General features: G+C 41.6%; 1 protein-coding gene across 1 annotated transcript in view; it reads right to left on the bottom strand.

Annotated features, from left to right (window-relative positions):
- Positions 1-5,470: 5,470 nt before the first annotated feature.
- The window catches only part of LOC131200526 (cytochrome P450 2J2-like), a 32,915-nt gene continuing 15,875 nt past the window's right edge, over positions 5,471-22,510 (bottom strand). The window contains exons 5-11 of the mRNA XM_058187398.1: positions 16,469-16,645; positions 15,255-15,396; positions 11,436-11,611; positions 9,307-9,448; positions 6,004-6,128; positions 5,773-5,856; positions 5,471-5,666 (exon numbers count right to left, since the gene is read on the bottom strand). Of these exons, the coding sequence (XP_058043381.1) occupies positions 5,785-5,856; positions 6,004-6,128; positions 9,307-9,448; positions 11,436-11,611; positions 15,255-15,396; positions 16,469-16,645 (834 nt within the window). The 3' untranslated portion in view covers positions 5,471-5,666; positions 5,773-5,784. The remainder of the gene's footprint in view (positions 5,667-5,772; positions 5,857-6,003; positions 6,129-9,306; positions 9,449-11,435; positions 11,612-15,254; positions 15,397-16,468; positions 16,646-22,510) is intronic.

Raw genomic sequence — 22,510 nt, 5'->3', positions numbered from 1 at the left:
GCCCTGAAAAGCAGGAAAAGAGGAAGATGTCCACTTCTGCTAGCAATTGATTTTTTTTGTGGATACGAAAAGCAGGCGGAACGAATGTGAGGAGCAATTATTGGTTTGCAAGTATTTTTGATTTTCTGACTTCCTCCCCCCCTTCAGTTTCGTTTTAGAGAAACTGAAAACAGAGCGATACATCAAAGGGAGCTTTGCTGTTGAATCGAAACTGAATGGAGATTTTATCTTATTGTGTTTGACTGTGGACTGTTGGATTATATTACGCTGTTTAAGTACGTTACAAGGGGATTCTCAGCAGGAATTTTGTTATGGAGGATCTTTCAGAAGAATGGGTTCGGACGTTATACAGGACTACACAGAAAGAATGTATTTAATTATTCAAAATACAAATTGATAAAAATGGGGACGTTTTGGATGAGAGTTTGGAGCAAATTAACCAGTGCAATTATTCGGAAAATGGAATGGAGGATATACAAATAAAAGTGGATAAATATGAAGATTTGATCGTGAAGAAACAAGGTGATCTAAAGAAGTTTTCTTTAAATAGTTTGGATGAGCTGCCTGAATTTGTGCTACAGGAGATTGTCCTCAAATGTAAAAGATTCACAAGCTTAATGTTTCCCAAGAGTTCTCTTTTTGGACTGATGGAATATACGGCAGTAATTTTTGGATTTCTGGACATAAGGAATTACTAGGAAATATTGTGATTGACTTTTTAAAAGGAGCAACGAAGGAAAGACAGAGATTAATGCACCAAAAAAAATGGCAAGAGACAATAGTATTATTTTTGAAACAAGGTTTTTTTAAAATATTAATAGACAAAAATATTTGTGTCCCCGAAAGAATTATATGGTTATATGGTTATAGAAGCTATAAGGGAGATATTCTCTGAATTGGATTGGATTTTTACGTTTTAGCTGGTTTTAAATATTTTAGGATTAATTTGTTCTACTGATTTATATATTTTATTATTGTTTATTGTTAATTTTTTGAAGGATTTGGTTATGTAAGGAGGAAGTCAGAGCTAGAGAGGGAGAATTGGTATAATAGTTTTGGGAAATTTTTTTTTTTTTTAGCATATGTTTGTTTTATTTTTAACTATACCTTGTGTTTGTTCCGGGAAGCCAGGGGGGGAGGGGGAGGGGGTTTGTGAAGGGAAAGGGGTTGGGGGGAAAGGGGGAAAAAAAATTTTGTAAAACTTTTTGAATAAAAAAAAAAAAAAAAGAACCTTAGTTACTCAGGGTCCCTAGCCCCATTAATTAAAGTATACAAAGTTAAGGTTACCCCTATGCTCTTGTGTTGAGCACAGGTTTGGGGTCTATATTCAACCACAGCTCCAGAAAAAACACAGTCCCAGCATTTGAGACGTATTTTGAGTGTAGACCCAAGAACATCTGCTGCAGCTGTTAGAGCTGAATTGGGAATTCATACAATTCATGCACTATCCAAAATTAGAGCATATAACTACTGGTGCAAAGTCAGTGAAATGGAGACTGATAGACTCCCCAAGTTATGTCTACTAGAGCAAATAAAATTACAATCACAAATCTCCTGGATCACCAAACTAACAAATTTTGTAAGATGCTGTGGCCTTCCTGTCTCTTGAGTAACAGGAGAACAAAAAAAGGGGGGGGGGCTGCCCAAAGAATTAAGGATATAGAAGCACAAAACGATATAGCTATCCTTAGTAAGGTGGGTAACTTGAAATGGCTGAGCAAATACAAACGTACTTCTCAAGTAGGCAGCTATTCGAAAGTTACAACTGCCAAAACATCTTAGGGAGATATCTTAGCGAGATTTAAGCAGCTTGACACAATGGTCAGATATGGGGGAATTCCATTCTATACCCTACAATGAGCATCTCTGCATATGCGGAGCGGCAGAGGTAGAAGACCTGCCTCACATCCTATTTGACTGTTACTTGTATAAGGGGGTGAGAGACAGGTATTTTGATCCTTATACCAAACGAAGGACCCATTGGGATCCCCATATCAAAACAACTTACTTTATGTACAGCCAGAACCTGAAAATAGGATTAAACACACTGCAGAGTAGCTCTGCTCTCAAAATTGTGTATTCCTCATTATGCGAGAATATTAATAAATAATAACTTCATCAATTGAGTCATTTAAACCTATCTATCAAAATATAAAATAAGTACAAATATACATGTTGTGCCTCGCCCGCCCCCCTCTCCTCAGCCGGCCCCCTCCCATCTCCTGTTATCTGAGCCAGAGACTGATAGTGAAGAAGAATGGCCTGGCATGCCTCCAACCCCCAGCCCTGGCACCATGCCCGGACAGACTGAGCAAATAAACCTCCCCCCCACAGCGTGTGAGCAAGAAGCCAGCCACGAGCTAGAATTGCTGGCAGCTGACAAAACGTGGACAGATCCCTGCTTCCGGAGAATGGAGAGGCGACGTCAGCAAAAGGAAGGGAGGGGCAGGCCTGGATAAGTGCTGAGTCATGGAGCCACACTCCATGGCCTATATAAAGGATCTGTTGTGACCCAGGTTCCTGGACCCGGACTCCTGGACTCAGATGATTCAGAAAGTGAGGGAGAAGACCTGGCAAGGCCTGCTTCTCTTGGGCCCTCTCCCTCCCTGGCACCCACCCAAAGGGAGGAGGAGGGGCTGGCAAGGCCTGATTCTCCCGAGCCTTCTTCTGATTTGGCAACGCCCCAAGAACAGTTTTGGAGTGATGCAAAACTGCCTAGACGTGACCGGTGCGCGCAGCAGAGGAAGCGTTGGGACAAAGCCAAAGAATGATGGTCATGCAGTGACATCTGCAGAGACTATAAAAAGGAGGCGGAACTTCCTGGTTTTTGTCTTGGACAAAGCAATGAATTTGCGCAGGCAAACTGTATCAATGGAGGGAAGAATATATTCGTGAGTAATTCTGGCCTTATCTATAATTTCCTCATTATCTCCAGAGACTTGGCAGGCCCGTGGGTAGACGTGGCCAGGACATTTATCTATGTAAATAAATTAGAAGAGAAGGCCTTTGACTGACTCTTTGTTGGGAGTATTGGGGGAGGGAAACAGAACAGGATCTGCTTTTGGGCATTCCTTGAGTCAGGCAAAATCTAATCTGGTTGCTGAAGTCACACCTTGGATTCCTGCCTGCCCTGAGAACTATGACAGGAATTTTGCAAAGCTGCAGAGGCTTCGTGGCCACGTTTGATACAGACTTCCCAGACCTGGCCGTCAGAGGAGGAGTGGGACACAACAATAAATAAATCCAAAGCAAAAAATAAATAAAAATAAGACATTTATAGCAAGGCATCACAGGTACCGTTAACTCCAATCTCATCTTGAGCTCTAAGCTATGTTCTGGGTCCTCATTTTACCCACCCCAGAAGGATGGAAGTCAATCTTGAGCCAGTGTGAATTGAACTGCTGAAATGAACTGCAGCCGGCAGGCGGCAGCGGTAGTCTGCAATACTGCATTCTAACCACTGCACTACTATAGCTCATGGCTGATAAATAGAGCCGGCCCGGGTTTAGGCTGCAGTTTTTAAATCTCAGATCAGCCTGAATAAGCCTTTCCTTGTTGCTGATTTTTTGCAGAGAAGGCTGATCTAACATGTATTACTGGGATTTGGTTGGGCCCAGAGGGAGGCGTTGCTCTCACAGAAATGGGCCAGATGGTTATCAAATATGGCAGCAGCTCAGAGTACAAGGCAGAGAGAAGATGTGGCTGTTGTCATCAGAGAATCTCTGGAAACCTTCATGGCAGGGGTGAAATCCAGCAGGTTCTGACAGGTTCTGTAGAACCGGTCGTGGAAATTTTGAGTAGTTTGGAGAACCGGCAAATGTCACCTCTGGCTGGCCCCAAAGCGGGGTGGGAATGGAGATTTTGCAATATCCTTCCCCCAGGAGTGGGGAGGGAATGGGGATTTTGCAATATCCTTCTCCCAAGAGTGGGGTGGGAATGGAGATTTTGCAATATCCTTCTCCCAGGAGTGGGGAGGGAATGGAGATTTTGCAATATCCTTCCCCCAGGAGTGGGGTGGGAATGGAGATTTTGTGGTATCCTTCCCCCAGGAGTGGGGTGGGGATGGGGATGTTGCAGTATCCTTCCCCTGCCACACCACCAAGCCACGCCCACCAAGCCACGCCCACAGAACCGGTAGTAAACGAATTTGAATTTCACCACTGCTTCAGGGACATGGCTCCATAAGCGCCCAATTGGTGAAATTCATTTTCTTAGGTTGGGCTCAAGGAATCTGATGGGATTGTTGCTTTTGTACCAGCCTTCCTGTGGCCATTCCTGGGGACGATAGCTGAGGATTTCATGGAAACCATGACTTCCATGGGCCTGTCCCAGATCATCCAGAGAAAACTTGGTGGTATCAAGATGGCTTTGTTCTACAGGTAGCTGGTGTGATCATCTTCCGTATACTAGGAATTAGGCTGCTACCCATTTAGGTTCATTCAGATCCAATGATTTCCAGAAGCTACTTGGGGAAATGTCCCAGAAGCCTGGCAGAGTCTTCAGTTGGATAGCAATAGCAATAGCCCTTAGACTTATATACGGCTTCACAGTGCTTTACAGCCCTCTCTAAGCGGTTTACAGAGTCAGCCTCTTGCCCCCAACAATTTGTGTCCTTACTTTACCAACTTCAGAAGGACGGAAGGCTGAGTCAACCTGGAGCCTGGTGAGATTTGAACTGCCAAATTGCAGGCAGCCGGCAGTCAGCAGAAGTAGCCTGCAATACTGCACTCTAACCACTGCGCTACCACTGAGATACCTTCTCCGTCTCCAGAATACAGGGATAACAAATGCACTGGGCAGCACCTCTTTCTTTGCATTTTCAGAGGAAGGTCTTAAATCATCAATGAATTCTGAGAGAGGAACTAACAGAAAAGATAAGTAGAGCAATATTGGCCAAGAAGTTCCCTTTGGGGAAAGTTGTATAGAAAGTGATTAGATTGTAACCAGAGAGAGATCTAGACCAGTGGTAGTCAACCTGGTCCCTACCGCCCACTAGTGGGCATTCCAGCTTTCATGGCGGGCGGTAGAAGTTTCGTCCGATAATGAAGCACTTTCCTTTTTTTAAATTTCATTGACTTTTAAAAAAAAAATCATAGCATTATTTAAAAACATTTTCATTAGGTTTTCATAAAATTCCCCGTGACGATTTAAATTTCTGAAAATATACTATTTGTATCGCCCGTGCATAAGTTTAGTTCACGTTACATAAGTGAAAGCAAATGGCGCTATAGTGCGACCGCAAACAAAAGAGCCTCATCCCAGAATAGCTCGCGTATCTCCCCCCACACCACCCAGCTGTAACAGACAAACAGAGCTGGTAGCTGGCACCCCCCACCCAACCCAATCCACGATGCGCAAGAGGCATACACAGACGACAATACACGGCGCATTACTTTGGAACCGGTGGGCGGTTAGAAAATTTTACTACTAACAGAGATACAAAAGTGGGCAGTAGGTATAAAAAGGGTGACTACCCCTGGTCTAGATGAAGAATCTGGATCCAGTCCAGGTTCAGTCCTAAGTATGGGATAAAAAACACATTGGTTGCTATGATGGATGTTCTGTTTCTTCTTTTGTTAATTCCATCAACAGCATCTTATCACTTCAAGCATGGTCTCATTTTGGACTATCTGTGAAGTTTGTTCCGGCTGGAGACCCTGAAGCCCCTAGGAGAAATTTATTAAAAATGAAAAAAAGATTCTAGGACTAAATGGAAAGTGATATGTGTATTGCCACCCAAAAGAAAACTAAGCTAAAATATAACAAACTTACTTAGCATATTATTCAGACAAGATCTCCAGGTTGACCTGGCAAGGTATGTTTGTGAACCCAGCAAAAGGCTGAAAAAGTTTTAATCTACAATAAATGAAAGGAAAAGAATAAATTAAGCCAAGAGGCATATAGGAAACAGTTTTATGCTTTTTATGGTGTTTTTTTTAAAGTTTAAGCCTGTGTGGGAATAGCACACAGTTTGTAAGGCTGTGGGTGCATTGTCGCTTTTACAATAGGTTCTTCATTGAGTTCTTTCACTCCTTCAGGCAACCGGAAGCTGAAGGCCCTCAACAGGCTCGTCAGAAAGATGAAGACCTCAATTCTTGCCAGCTGCTGTCCGACACAGACACGTTCACCTGTAGATGAGACAAAGCATGCATAAAGGGGTAAATAATCTATTGTCCAGAGTAGACCCCATCATCATAAAACCCTAGTAAGACCACACCCGGAATACTGCAACCAATTTTGGTCACCATAGTATAAAAAAGATGTTGAGACAGCAAAAGACCGTCTCGCAGTGCCTCTGCCAGCAAAAATGGAGCTTGGGTGGGCTGTGCGCCGGGCTCCATTTTTACTGGCAGAGGGCTGTCATGGCTGAAAGTGATCCCCACCCCCGGCTCCATTTTTCCTGACAGAGAGCTAGCAAAACAAACTAAAAACAAAACAAAAGGAGAAATGTTTCCCCTGTTGCGTTTGAGCATCCAAGAATGGACAGGAAAGGAGAATGAAGAGGGAGGGAGGGAGGGTGGGAGGGAGGGAGGGAGGGAGGGAAGGAAGGAAGGAAGGAAGGAAGGAAGGAAGGAAGGAAGGAAGGAAGGAAGGAAGGATATAATGAGAGAGGGAGGGAGAGTCTGAGGAAAGTCCTGCCTTAGCACTTGGCCACCACAGTGACCCCAGCACAAGTGACGTTGAGCTGGCCACACACACACCCTGGCCCCCCGAGGTCAAACACAACCCTGATGCAGCCCTCAATAAAATCGAGTTTGACACCCCTGGACTAGATAGTCACTTCTCACTTGAGCTGGACTAGGGTTCAGGTCCCTTCCATCTCCTATCCTATCCTATCCTATCCTATCCTATCCTATCCTATCCTATCCTATCCTATCCTATCCTATCCTACTCTACTCTACTCTACTCTACTCTACACTACTCTATATTCCATTCCATTCCATTCCATTCTATTCTATTATACTCTATTCTACTCTACTCTACTCTACTCTATTCTATATTCCATTCCATTCCATTCTATTCTATTTTACTCTACTCTACTCTACTCTACTCTATTCTACTCTACTCTACTCTACTCTATATTCCATTCCATTCCATTCCATTCCATTCCATTCCATTCTATTCTATTCTATTCTATTCTATTCTATTCTATTCTATTCTATTCTATTCTATTCTTTTTTAAAAATTTCTTTTTGTCACAACGGTATACACAAACAATTGTCATAGATAAAACAACATGTCTTGAAGAATACAACACAACCCTGATGCGGCCCTCAATAAAATCGAGTTTGACACCCCTGGACTAGATAGTCACTTCTCACTTGAGCTGGACTAGGGTCCAGGTCCCTTCCATCTCCTATCCTATCCTATCCTATCCTATCCTATCCTATCCTATCCTATCCTATCCTATCCTATCCTATCCTATCCTATCTTATCCTATCCTATCCTATCCTACTCTATTCTACTCTACTCTACACTACTCTATATTCCATTCCATTCCATTCCATTCTATTCTATTTTACTCTATTCTACTCTACTCTACTCTACTCTACTCTACTCTATATTCCATCCCATCCCATTCTATTCTATTTTACTCTACTCTACTCTATTCTACTCTACTCTACTCTATATTCCATTCCATTCCATTCCATTCTATTCTATTTTACTCTACTCTACTCTACTCTACTCTACTCTACTCTATTCTACTCTACTCTACTCTACTCTACTCTATATTCCATTCCATTCCATTCCATTCCATTCCGTTCCGTTCTATTCTATTCTATTCTATTCTATTCTGTTCTATTCTATTCTATTCTTTTTTTTAAATTTATTTTTGTCACAACAGTATACACAAACAATTGTCATAGATAAAACAACATGTCTTGAAGAAAATATATATATATATGAGTAAAAAATATGCATCAAGTATATTAATTTGATATAATGAAGGGAACAATAGGACAGGAACGGTAGGCACTATTGTGCTCTTATGCACGCCCCTTATAGTCCTCTTAGGAATTCTCTTCTCTTCTCTTCTCTTCTCCTTCTCTTCTCTTCTCTTCTCTTCTCTTCTCTTCTCTTCTCTTCTCTTCTCTTCTCTTCTATTCTATGAAATCTGAAACATTTGGTAACAGCCAAAATTTCCATGCTGAATCCTAGTCTCTTCCAGCAGATTCAATTCTTAGGGATGTTTCCTCCCATTTAACTGTTTGTTGACACCCGTCAGGGGATGACTTTAACTCAGGCTGTACTAGATGGTACACCATTTCAAAGGCAAAGCTATGCACCCATGAAAAACCTGATCTCACATATTTTTCCAGCATGCACACTGCTTTCACGTGCAACTTATGTGCTGTGCATGCAACCACACCATCTGTGCATGTGCGTGGCTTTCACATGCCTCTCCCATGCGCTGAGTATGCAATCGCAACATTTGCACATGCATGTGGTTTTTGCACATACAATGCACATGCGTGAATGCTATCTACACATCTGCGTGTTGTGTGCAAGTGAGCTCCAAAGACCAGCTGGGTCCCCTAAATTGCGTGCATGTGCACAGGAGGCCCAAACACCAGCTGGGGTGTGCACACCTGCGCAGCATCAGGTGAGTTGGATGACAGCTCACATGCCCGGAAAGATGGCTCTGTGTGCCACCTCGGGCATGTGTGCCATAGGTTCGCCATCATCTATATAAAATAAGTCAATGTCTTTGAGAGGCAATATCTGAGTTGTTCGGACATAGGAAGGTTAGTGGATGTAATTCTGGGATACTTAGGTCCTTATCAAATCTCACTCTTTGTATATCCAGAGGCTTCATTGTGCTACAATGGCCATTCGTTTTGAAGATTAAGCTCCCCTGTATTCAATGGAGCAGTTGAGCTAATAGCTGATGCCACTTTGCTCATTATTTGCAGTTCAGATAGAGATAGGCCTACAAGAGGGAAGTCACTTTCTCACCTTCTGTCCAGCAACATATTTCACAACTGCATCAGTAAGTAATTGGACCATATTTGACCTTTTATTTTTTGGGCCAGGGACTTAAATATTCATGCTCGTATTGTCAGTTCAGGAATGGTTCCGGATGTCACATTTGGAATCTATCTGCCCCAATTAGTAGAAGAAATTAGGACTCCTTGATTTTCTATTCAGAGCAAGATGACTTCAGAACAACTCAGATGATGTGGTGGGAATCTGTAAGTTGTAATCTTCCCAGAATCACTTGCTAATGAGACGGGTGGAACAAAAAAGTAATAACAAATAAATGAAATAAGACAAGAGCAAGCCGCTTTGAGCTCATGGATTTACCCATTCCGAAGGGCAGAAACTCCTCTCGATCGATGAACTTCCCATCCTTATCTAAAAAATGATTTGGATTGAATTCTTCAGGTGTCTCCCACTGTTCAGGGTCAAGAAGAACGGAGCGCAGGTCTGAGATAATAAAGGTCCCCTGTTTAAAAAAAAAAAGAGGTGATTAAACAGAATGGTTTCATAAAGGAAAGAGACAAAAAAGTTCAAACAATATTGATGACACCCTTGTTCATAGCCATAGCACTTAGACTTATATACTGCTTCACAGTACTTTACAGCCCTCTCTGAGCAGTTTATTTATTTATTTATTTATTTATTTATTTATTTATTTATTTAATCAAATTTTTATACCGCCCTATCTCCCGAAGGACTCAGTGCGGTTTACAGCCCGATAAAAATACAAATATAATACAAGATAAGACACTAATTAAAAAACTTATTTAAATAGGCCAAAATTTAAAATTACAATTAAAATGATAAAACCCCATTAAAATTAAATTTAAAATTAAAATTCTAGTCCAGTCCTGCACAAATAAATAGATGTGTTTTAAGCTCGCGGCGGAAGGTTCGAAGGTCAGGAAGTTGACGGAGTCCTGGGGGAAGTTCATTCCAGAGGGTGGGAGCCCCCACAGAGAAGGCCCTTCCCCTGGGTGTCGCCAGTCGGCACTGCCTGGCAGACGGCACCCTAAGGAGTCCCTCCCTGTGAGAGTTTACGGAGTCAGCAGAGTTACTGACCTTGGAAGGATGGAAGGCTGAGTCAACCTTGAGCCTGGTGCGATTCAAACTGCCAAATTGCAGGCAGCCAACTATCAGCAGAAGCAGCCTACAGTTTTGCATTCTAACCACTGCACCACCATGGCTTTTGTTTATTAAATGTTGGATAACCATCTGACTGAGATGGTGTAGGGTTTCCTGCCTGGGCAGGGGGTTGGACTAGAAGGCCTCCAAGGTCCCTTCCAACTCTGATGTTATGTTATGTTATGTTATTAATAGCTTGCCTTTCCCGATCCAAGTTTGTTCGTTTCTCGGTTTCTGAGAGCAGCGGCTGCTCAACAGCTTAGCTTCCTTTCTCTTACCTAAAGTCACTTTTTTTCTTGAAGAAGGAGAGAAAGAAACATGGCTAATACATGAGTACAATTATCCAAAGTCCACTGTAACAACATCGCCAAAAAGGCATTAAGGGTTGTAAACCTAATCTTGCGTAGCTTCTTCTCCGGTAATATTACACGACTAACCAGAGCAGACAAAACATTTGCTAGACCAATTCTCGAATACAGCTCGTCTGTCTGGAACCTGCACTGCTTATCGGACATTGATGCAATTGAACGTATCCAGAAATATTTCACAAGAAGAGTCCTCCACTCCTCCGCTCACAACAAAATACCTTATGCCACCAGACTTGAAATTTTGGGCTTAAAAAAATTAGAACTACGCCGCCTTCGGTATGACCTGAGCATAGCTCATAAAATCACCTGCTACAACGTCCTACCTGTCAATGACTACTTCAGCTTCAATCGCAACAATACACAAGCACACAATAGATACAGATTAAGGTAAACCGCACCAATCTTGAGTGCAGAAAATACAATTTCAGCAACAGAGTGGTCAATGCCTGGAATGCACTACCTGACTCTGGGGTTTCATCCCAAAACCCCCCAAATTTTAACCTACGACTGTCTAATGCTGACCTCACTCCATTCCTAAGAGATCTGTAAGGGGCATGCATAAGAGCACCAGCGTGCCTACCGTCCCTGTCCAAATGTTCCCTTTAATTGTATTCATTTTATATATTCAATTCATGCTTATACTTCTATATATTATCTAATACGTACTCGACAAATAAATAAACAAAATAAAAAAGAAATACAATTCTGATTTTAAGTTCAACTCTTAACTCTTATCATCTTCCTAGGATAAATATAAAACATTTAAGGCTCTAGCTTCAAAATCTGAGAGATGTTTGGAGTTAAACCCATAATTCATCCCTCCAAAATGTTTGCCATTCTTGCTTATTTAATTTTGCATGACTAATTAGCAGTTCCTGAATAGAGACCTTCAGTCCAAGTACCCTATTTCTTTTCCTTTCCATGCTGGTTACTGCAATGCAGCCTGAACATGTTTCTCACCTTTGGAATGTGATATCCCCTCATTGTCACATCCTTTGTACTTTGCCTGGGAACCCCATATAGCAAGATATATTTTACACGTTGCATTTCATGAATCACAGCGTTGGTGTAGGGCAGCTTCTTCCGATCCTGATAGGATATTAACCCCGAGGAACCAATCTCTTTCTGGACTTTCTCTAGAAAAAAATAATAATGGAAAGTGTTGTGGTTTGTCAGCAGCCTACGGAGCTGGTAACGGAGTTGGATAGCGATGAGGCTGAGGTGAGGCCAGGGCCATCAGGGTGTGAGGTGCGGACTCCAGAGCCTCCAGAGACTGATAGTAGTGAGGCAGAGGAACAGGAGGAGCGTGTTCTTGATGCACACATGAGAAGAGCCTGCCAGAAGGCAAGAGCAGCTTAAGCAGAGAGGACAACTCGGGAGTAGGGCCAAGAGATGATTGGCCCCTCCCATAAGGCTTAAAACAGACTAGCAATGGCGTTTGAGCTTTGTCGGAAAACAACATTGTAGCTGCGTCTTCTGCTTCGTCTTCTGCTTCGTATCCGTCTTTGTTTTTGTGGCTTCTGGACATTTGTCAGGAAGTGCCTTTGGCAGTTTGCCTAATTGGACTAAGGTTTGTGAGATAACTGAGGAATTTGTGTTGGGAGGCATTTGTTTTACTTTGAGTTGAATGACGGTGGGAATGAAGTAATTCCCAGCTATTTGAATAAAGTTTGTTTTTCCATGAACTAAGTTTATTACTACCTACTTGGGCCTGGGTCACAACAGAAACAGAAGCTTCATGTTCAGTATTGTGGTTTTTTTTATTCCTTTGTTCAATCATTAATAAGGGGCCATGGTAGCTCAGGCTGTAAGAAGCCTGTTATTAAAACACAGCAGCCTGCAATTACTGCAGGTTCAAGCCCGGCCCAAGGTTGACTCAGCCTTCAATCCTTTATAAGGTAGGTAAAATGAGGACCCAGATTGTTGGGGGGCAATAAGTATAATATAATATACAAATGGATGAAGACTATTGCTTAACATAGTGTAAGCCACCCTGAGTCTTCGGAGAAGGGCGGGATATAAATGTAAATTAAAAAAAAAATTCGTTTCTCAATTTTAATCCTCAGAAGTATCAATCAATCCTTTATTACGGTCACAGACCAGCGTTAAAAATTAAAACTTTTAAAATAGTTAAACAGAACAAGACATAATATTACATTTCAACTTATGTGAAACCATCAACCCGGTGTTCACCAATATCACCTCTCCTGTGGGAACTGCATTGGTTCCCAATTTGCTTCCGGGTGCAGTTCAAGGGGCTGGTTGTCACCTTCAAAGCCCTTCACAGCTTGGGACCAGGTTGTCTGAGGGACCATCAAGAGATGGCCTAATTTTACCTTTTTATAGAATAATTTAGCCACATTCAAAGAAACTGTGTCATACTGATCCAATAGTAACACCTGTAAACAACAGAGATGAGAATTTCCCAGAATATATTACCAGGTAAGAAGTTATAAAATGAGTGCAGAATCGTTATGGAGAGAATAATATAACAGGGCCTGAACTGTAGTGTCAGTGTCCCCTTGTCCACAGGGGCACAATGGGAGCTCATAAAGTGTAACGATCAAGGATTATCCTGTCCAGTTATGTCTGACACTAGAAGGCAGTGCTCACTTCTGTTTCTTAGTCGAGGGAGCCAGTATTGTCTCAATATATTTCCATGGTCCTGTGGCTGGCATGACTATACACCAGTGACGGCTAACCTTTTGGCCGTCGAGTGCCAAAAGCAGGGGGAGTGGGGGGTTTGTGCATATGCATGCCCACACCCATAATTCAATGCGCCCCATGCCCCCCCCACTGCATCTGTGCACTTCCCCGTGCTCCTCCCTGTTTTTGCCACATGATGGCACGGTGGCCCGTTAGGCCCATTTTTCGCCATATCTGGCTCCAGAGGCTTTCTTTGAGCCTGGGGAGGGCTAAAATGGCCTTCCCCACCTCCCAGAGGCCCTCCAGAGGCTGGAAATGGCCCATTTGCTGACTTTTGATGGGACCAGAAGGCCCGTTTTTTGTTCTCCCCAGGCTCCAGAGCCTTTCTAGGAGCCTGGGGAGGGCAAAAACGGCCTTCCCCACCCCCACCCCCAAGGAGGCCTTCCGAAGGCCGGAAACATCCTGTTTCCCAACTTCCTGAAGGCCTGAAAATCAGCTGAGCTAAAGCTGTGGTACACGTGCCATAGGTTCGCCATCACGATTATACACCAAGGTTCCAGAATGCTGTTACCGTCCCACCATAGTGGTACCTATTTTATATAGTATAGTTTTGATCTGCACCATGTTTAATGGAGCTGTGGAAAATCATGCCAAAATTTTTAAAGATTTTAATTTCTTCTGTATGCTGGATGTTTATCCTCCAGGCATGCTGTGAGGTCTCTAAAAAAATCAACGTTTTAGTTTTGTTATTGTGGAAATCGAAAATACTACCTTGGAGCAATAACAGATCGGGGCATTCAGAGCACATTTGAGACCAATTAATTTTTGTGGGAAAGTACTGTGTACAAGTGTGCATACAACACACTTGTAATTTGAATGCTTTGGAGGGTGATGGTCTAATCCAGGGGTAGTCAACCTTTTTATACCTACCGCCCACTTTTGTATCTCGGTTAGTAATAAAATTTTCTAACCGCCCACTGGTTCTACTATAATGGTGATTTATAAAGTGTATTGTCGTCTGCGCATGCCTTTCATGCATCGTGGATTGGGTTGTGGGGGGCGCCGGCTATCCGCTCTGCTTGTCTGTTACAGGTGGGTGGTGTGGGGGAAGATGCGCGAGCTAGTCTGGGACGAGGCTCTTTTGTTTGCAGTCGCACTAAAGCGCCATTTAGGGCGGTAGGGACCAGGTTGACTACCACTGGTGTAATCAATTCATTTTGGCCACAATTGGGTTAATATATATTGTACATTAAACAACAGAGGACTAAAATATATCCTGCCTCATTCCTTTGTGAGTTGGGATCCTGTTGGCATGGATTCCAGTATGGATGGAGGGAGAAAACTTCGCATTTTCTCTGCCACAGCATTCATTATGAGCCCTTCTCGTGTTCATACACACATTTTTTTTCCTACCAGGTTCTGTGGGTATGGCTTGGTGTGTGGGGGGGGTGTCATGTGACTGAGTGGGTGTGACCGTGAGTGACATCAAGTTGGCCAGGCCCACTCAGTCACAGAAACGCCTCCCCCACCAAGCCATGCCCACAGAACCGGTAGGGAAAAAATGTGAATGTTTTTCTTTGGCTCTTCAGGGCTGCCACACTTAGTGCTGTGGGAAAGTGGGATTGTATGGAGTTGGTAGAGTTATTTAGCCATCACAACATTTTTCTCTGAGAGTCAAGGACGTTCAGCCGGCACCTGGAGAGGCGTGACTGGGAGGCATCTCCAGTTGGAACAGTGGATTGATTGGACCACGAGATGGACATGTGGGTGTAAGGGAAGGAACTTTGAGTTTCTTTTGGGTGAGGAAAACCTGGGGCTTTCAGATTCAGGTTTTTCTAGATGTGCCCAATATGACATCTCTAATAAAATGGATCTTTGAGGATCTGCTGGCCTCGGAGTCTTACGTGGTTGGGTGTGTTACTTGGAACCCTGTTGCCTTCTATGCTTTCCTTTAATCCTGTTAAGCTCATGTTCATAATTATAGGTTCAGGAATCCACTTAGGAAAATCACTATGAATAATAGATTCAGTTCATCATTCAACAGCTCTTAATATTTCAAAAAGTTTCAAAAAATTCCTCTGTGTTTTAAAACCTGAGGCTGGCCTTTGCGGCCATAATCCAGATTTCACTCACCTTGGATGTCGGGATGATTTGTCAAGAGAAGCAATGCCCACATCAGAGTAGCAAAGGTTGTCTCTGTTCCAGCACCAAAAAAATCAAATATACACTGAGCCAGGTTCTCTTCACTGTAAGTAGAATCGGGATCATTCCTGCTCTGATGTTCATAATGGAAAATGAAAATTACAATAGATTCTATGTAGCTTTTTTATTTTATTTTGTCACAACAGCATACAGAAGTGTCAACATAAAGCAACAACACATCATATAAGAATATATATGAGCAAAAGTAGGTAATAACTATATTAATTTGATATACTGAAAGGAAACAATAGGACAAGAATGATAGGCACATTTGTGCTCTTATGCACGCCCCTTATAGTCCTCTTAGGAATGGGGTGAGGTCAATAGTAGACAGGTTTTGGTTAAAGCTTTGGGGATTTTGAGAAGAGACCACAGAGTCAGGTAGTGTGTTCCAAGCGTTAACAACTCTGTTACAAAAGTCATATTTTCTGCAGTCAAGATTGAGGCGGTTAACATTAAGTTTAAATCTATTGTTTGCTCTTGTATTGTTGTGATTGAAGCTGAAGTAGTCTTCAACAGGAAGGACATTGCAATAGATGATTCTGTGTGTTAAACTCAGGTCTTGTCGGAGTCGGCGGAGTTCTAAGTTTTCTAATCCCAGGATTTCAAGTCTGGTGGTATAAGGTATTTTGTTGTTTTCACAGGAGCTTTCCTGTGGTTATTTTTTTTTCTGGCAATTTGAATCTCATCGGACTTAAGGTTGACTCAGCCTTCCATCCTTCCAAAGTGGCTAAAATGAGGACCTGGATTGTTGGGGGCAAATAGGCTGACTCTAAATCGCTTAAAGGTAAAGGTAAAGGTTCCCCTCGCACGTATGTGCTAGTCGTTCCCAACTCTAGGGGGTGGTGCTCATCTCCTTTTCAAAGCTGAAGAGCCAGCGCTGTCCAAAGACGTCTCGGGGGTCATGTGGCCGGCATGACTCAATGCCTTCCCACCAAAGGTGGTCCCTATTTTCCTACTTGCATTTTTTATGTGCTTTCAAACTGCTAGGTTGGCAAAAGCTGGGACAAGTAACAATGGGAGCTGAATAAACAAGAAGAAAAATCCAAGATACAGAAACATGTTATCAGTAGCTCTGCCTGTTTATTTACAGCAAGGAATATAATACTTTCTTGCCTGTGTATTGAACCACTATAAATCCATACCTTCTCCATCTGAAAAAGATAGTAATCAGTGAAATCTTGTGGCTCGTGCAGACAGTGAGATTCCTTGTGTTTCTCTATTTCCTGCTTCGCAAATGCAAGGATAATATCTATAGAAGCCAGCGCTTTCTTGTGAGGTCCTGGGAGGTACTTCATTAGTTGTGGGAACAAATCATACACCTAATAGAAAGAGAAGAGGAAACATTATTTATTACCTGCCATAAGTAAAGCAGGGAAGGGTCAAACACATCATAAGTCTTGAGTCACTGTGTGCCCATAAGAGAATGTCTTGAATGCCATACTTTACTCCCAGAAAGTTCCCTAGACCGTTAGTAGTTCAGATTCTTGTAGAGAGATTAAGCTTGTAATAAATCTTTGGGAAAGATTCTATGGATAAGAATCCTCAACGGGAAAACAACTCAAGAAGCTTGAGAAATTTTGAAAAGTGTGATTATAAAAGACCAGCCTGGCACAATACCAATGAAGAAGAAAAATAACAGCTCTCAAAAGAAACCAGCATGGCTGCATAAAGAACTCTCTGACAAACTGAAAAACAAAAAGGACAAGTATAAAAAGTGGAAAGAGGGGCAAATAACTAAGGCAGAATATCAGCAAATAGCCTGAACCTGCAAAGATGAAGTGAGGAAGGCTAAGGCTCACAATGAACAGAGGCTTGCGACAAAAGTAAAAAAATAACAAAAAAGGCTACTTCCAAAATGTTAAAAACAAGAAAAAAGTCAAGGAAACAATTGGTCCACTGGTGGGAGAAAGTGGCAAGAAGGTGACAAGCAAAATGGAGAAAGCAGAACTACTTAACTCATTCTTTGCATCTGTCTTTACACAAAAGGAAAAAACAGTCCAACCTAACAAAAACAGTACCACAAAAAACAGATTAAGAACACAAGTTAAAACAGGTAAGAAAATGGTAAGTGAACACCTGTCTACCCTAGACAAGTTCAAATCACCAGGACCAGATGGATTATTTTTATTTTTATTTATTTTATTTTATTTACATTTATATCCCGCCCTTCTCCGAAGACTCAGGGCGGCTCACACTATGTTAAGCAATAGTCTTCATCCATTTGTATATTATATACAAAGTCAACTTATTGCCCCCAACAATCTGGGTCCTCATTTTACCTACCTTAAAAAGGATGGAAGGCTGAGTCAACCTGAGTCAATTTATTCAATTGTAACCAAATTCCAGCCACGTTCTGCACCAAGAGCTTCAAGGCACTCCCCAGTTAAGCCCAGTATCCCCCACCCCACTCATGGATTGAAGCAGCTCTTTTCTTTTACATACTTGGGATTACACCCCAAGGTTCTGAAGGAACTGGCAGACAAGATCTCAGAACCACTGAACTATATCTTTCAAAGATGCTGGAGCACCGGGGAACTGACAGAGGACTGAAAAAGAGCTGATGTCGTTTCCATCTTCAAAAAAGGAAAAAAAACAAATCCAGGAAACTACAGACCTATCAGCCTGACCTCAATACCAGGGAAGATTCTGGAAAAGATAATCAAGCAACAAATCCACAGACATCTGGAAGCAAAGTAATAACCAAAAGCCAACATGGGTTTGTCAAAAATAGATCGTGCCAGACTAATCTTATTGCATTCTTTGACAAAGGGACAAAATTAGTGGACTAGAGGAATGCTGTCGATATAATTTACTTGGACTTCAGTAAGGCATTTGATAAAGTAGACCATAACCTACTACTAGATAAAATAGAAAAATATGGGTTAGACAGCATCACCACCAGATAGATTCGTATCTGGCTGACCAACCGCACTCAATGGGTAGTCCTCAATGGAATTGCATCTACATGGAGGGAAGTATGCAGTGGAGCACCCCAAGGCTCTTGTTGTGACTCCGGCCCCCGAGCCTGTTCCCATGGAAGAGAGTGACTCGGAAAGTGAGGGAGAGGAGCCAGCAAGGCCTCCCTCGCCGGGACCCTCCTCGCTGGCATCGCCCCAAGTTCCAGCTGCAGGCCAGGAGGAGGAGTTGACAAGGCCTCCCTCTCCCTCACCCTCCTCCTCCTCCCTGGCAATGCCTCAAGTCCCAGCTGCTGACGATCAATCCTGGATGGATCTGAGGCAGCAACAGAAGGATAAGCATGCACAGCAGAGGAAAAGGTGTGGCAGGCTCAGAGATTGCTGAGTCACTGAGCCACACCCCACAGGGTATAAAAGTGGGTGGAGCTGCCATGTGGCCCTTGTGACAGACAAAACAGCTATCAAGGGAGAACTGCAGCTTGGTTGTTGGAGAGTTAAAGGACTTTGTCAATGAGTTTTGGCAACGGATCTTGGATACAAGATAACGGACTCAGAACTTGGCAGACCTTTGCACGGTCACTGCCAAGTATTTCCTCAGCTGAAGAAAATCAGGTCTGTAGCAAATAAAAAGACTGGGAAACACGCAACTTGCGTTTGCTCTGTGAAGTGGGGGCGGGGGGGAAGAACAGCTCTGTTTTAGGCTCAGTACTCTTCAACATCTTCATCAATGACTTGGACGAGGGGATAGATGGGGAACTCATCAAATTTGCAGATGACACCAAGCTAGCAGGAATAACCAACACTCCGGAAGATAGGCTCAAGATACAGAAGGATCTTGAGGCTCCAGTGACGTCACCCTCCTGCTGGGTGCTCTAACAGAGCACTCCGTGTTAGAAGATTGTAAAACTCAGTGAAACAGAAAAAAAATCACTGTTCACTGAGCTTAGCATAATCTCTGGGTGAAAGAGGTTATCAGAGTTGTGGAAGAGTGGCAGGTCTGACAGGGGGTTTGCTCTCAAGAGCGAATTTTCCTGGATTTATGACCCCACCGAATTCCACTCCCTCCAACTTCAGCACGCTCCTGTTTTTATCAGGAAAAAGGAGTGGGAATGTCGCTTCTGCTCTAAAGGACTTATTAAATTGATTGATATTCTAAGCAGACGGAATTTCTGGCGTTCGATCTTTGATGAAGAATCAGCACGGCAAGTACCGACTCCTTTTGAAACTTGAAACCTTTCTTTGTCTTTGATTAATTGACTTTTAAAATGGCGCCTGAAAGTGAAAGTAAAATTTTTAGTACGATGAAGCAGCGTTATATGTGGATTGTTACAAACGGAGTTTTTTATACTGAAAGGAGGGAAGGAGAGTTATTAAGTTTGAATTCCTGATTCTTTTGAAGACAGAATGGCAGCTAAACCTTTAAAGCCTTCTGGAAGAAGGGATCTGAACCAAGTCTTGAGGAAATATTGAAAGAACAATTAAAACTTTCTGAAGATAGGCAAAAGAGATGATGGAGAATTTTAATGCAAAAATAAGAGAAGATATTCTTATGGCAGTTCAAGGACTGAGTAAAAAATTGAAGGATTGGAAGTGGAAATGGAAACAGATCTCTCAGTCAAATAAGCATTTAGAAGACAAAATGAAAGGTGTTCAGAAAAAGTGGATCAAAATGAAGATCAGGTTGTGATATTACAATATAAACTTATGGAAGGAGCTCTTAGAATTGTGGTATGCAAGAAGAGCGGGAGAAGACTTAAGAAAATTATATCAGAAGCATTGGCTGAATTTATTGAAGTGGACCCCCAAGAGGTAGCTTACCAAATTGATAAAATATATAGAGTTAATTCCTGGATTGCAAGACAGAGAAAGCTTCCTCGGGACATTGTGGTTTATTTTGTGAAAAGGACTATGAGAAATCAAATTCTGCAAGTTTCATATCAGACAACTTTAAAAATTGGAGAACAGGAGTTGAAGGTGTTGAAAGAGATTCCTTCAAAGATGTTAAGAGACAGGAAGGAATTTGCTTTTTTTACACAAGAACTTAAAAAACATCAGATTCAATTCAGATGGGAGGTGCCAGTTGGACTGACAGTATTCTATCAAGGAAGGAGATATAGAATTGACACTGTTTTAAAGGCAAAGGATTTTCTTTCTACAGTTTTGAAAGTCGAAATAGCAGTGATAGAAAACTTCAAGAGACTCAAGAAGGCGTGGTGATCCAAGAGCCTTTATTGCTGCCAGTATTAGAGGAACCACAAGAGCAAAGGGTGACAAGAGGAGCCCTTAAGCGTAAAGAAGAGCAACAGTCTCAAAGTAAAAGTCAGGATCCCATTATGGAAGCTGTGGGAGGAGCTAGATGGAAGATACCGGAGGAGGAGCTTCCGTTGTCTGCTTCAAAGCTTCAGGAGGCCAGTAATGGCAAATAGAATCTTGTCATGGAATGTTAATGGCTTGAATTCAGCTCAGAAAAGAAGGAAAATATTTCACTACTTGAAACAATTTAAAATGATGTGATTTGTTTGCAAGAGACACATATAAAATTATCAGACCAAAAATATTTAATTAATTCAAAATTGGGTAACCATTTTGTTGCATCAGCTTTGGAAAAGAAGCATGGAATTGTTGTATATATCAGGAAGGATATACCAGCTAAGTTAATTGAGGCAGATATTCAAGGAAGATTTATTGCTATTGAACTGGTGATAGATGCAAAAAAGACTTTGCTGATAGGTATTTATGCACCTAATCAGCAACAAGAAAAGTTTTACAAAATGTTACATGAGAGGTTGATCCTCTGGGATTATAGTTCGTTTATTTTATTAGGAGACTGGAATGGAGTAATTGATACAAGAAGGGATAAGAGAACCTCCTCCAAGAAGATACCTATACATGCAAAATTACCAAAATCGTTTTTTGAAATGATGGAAGACTTTGGGGTTAGAGATATATGGAGGTTACGGAATCCAGGTGAGAGAGATTTTACTTTTTTTCTGATAGGCATCAATCTTTTCACATTGATTTTATTTTAATTTCTAATGACTTGCTTTCTAGGGTGAAGAAACGAAGATATTTCCGAGGTGTTTAACTGACCATAGCCCAGTATGGATGGAATTATTACAAGGGAAAAAAGGTGGTAGAACATGGAGGTTGAATGAAAATCTGTTTAGATATGAGGATAATGTAACTTATTGTAAGAAACAGTTAAAAGAATTTTTTGATTTTAATATGTACAAAGGGACACCTATAGGAACTGTGTGGGAGGCGAGCAAAGCGTTTATTAGAGGGATATTGATTTACTTGGACAACAGGCAAAGGAACAATAAACAAAGACAGCGTAGGTATTTGGAAAAAGAAATTCAAAGGGAGGAAAAGTTATTAATTCAAAACCCACAAGATCATAAACTTAAAGAGGCTATAAAATATTACAGAGTCAATTTAATATGTTAATGGCAGACCAGGTGGCAACGAATATACAATATGCTAAACATAATACCTTTTGTAATGCAAATAAACCTGGGAGATGGTTGGCATATAATTTAAGGAAGAAACAGAAAGCACGTGTCATACAAAAAATAGAATATAAAGGTAAAGAGATATACCAACAGGATAAAATTAAAAAGGCATTCTCAGAATTTTATACTGCACTATATGCAAAAGACAAAATATTGAATAGGGACATTTATGATTATTTGAAAGATTATAAGGTTAATATTCTAACATTAGAACAGAGGGAGGAGCTGAATCGGCCGATAGCTACTGGAGAAATAGTGGAGGCAATTAAACAATTAAAAATGGGGAAAACCCCTGGTACAGATGGTCTTACAGCAACTTATTATAAAAAAAACACAGGATGAAATATTAGGCCCACTTAAAGAATTATTTAATCAGATACAATTAGGAGTGGGAATACCCCCGTCATGGAAAACATCTTTTATTTCACTGATACCAAAAGAGGAGCAAGACTGCTCTAAACCTGGTAACTACAGGCCGATTTCACTTTTAAATAATGATTATAAGATTTTTGTAAAAATAATAGCAAATAGATTAATGTTAGTTTTACAACAAAGAATTCATACTGATCAATCTGGTTTTATAAAAGGGAGGCAGATGAGGAATAATGTTAGACAGATTATTAATATATTGGAATATTTGGAAAAGAAGAATACTTCAGCGGCACTTATTTTTTTGGATGCAGAGAAAGCCTTTGATCGATTGCATTGGGATTTTTTATTTAAATTAATAGAGAAAATGCAATTTGGAGACTGTTTT

Source organism: Ahaetulla prasina, chromosome 6, assembly GCF_028640845.1.
Source record: "Ahaetulla prasina isolate Xishuangbanna chromosome 6, ASM2864084v1, whole genome shotgun sequence".
Classification (NCBI taxonomy): domain Eukaryota; kingdom Metazoa; phylum Chordata; class Lepidosauria; order Squamata; family Colubridae; genus Ahaetulla; species Ahaetulla prasina.
Note: the sequence above shows the minus strand (reverse complement) of the source record. Positions and strands in the feature narration are given on the sequence as shown.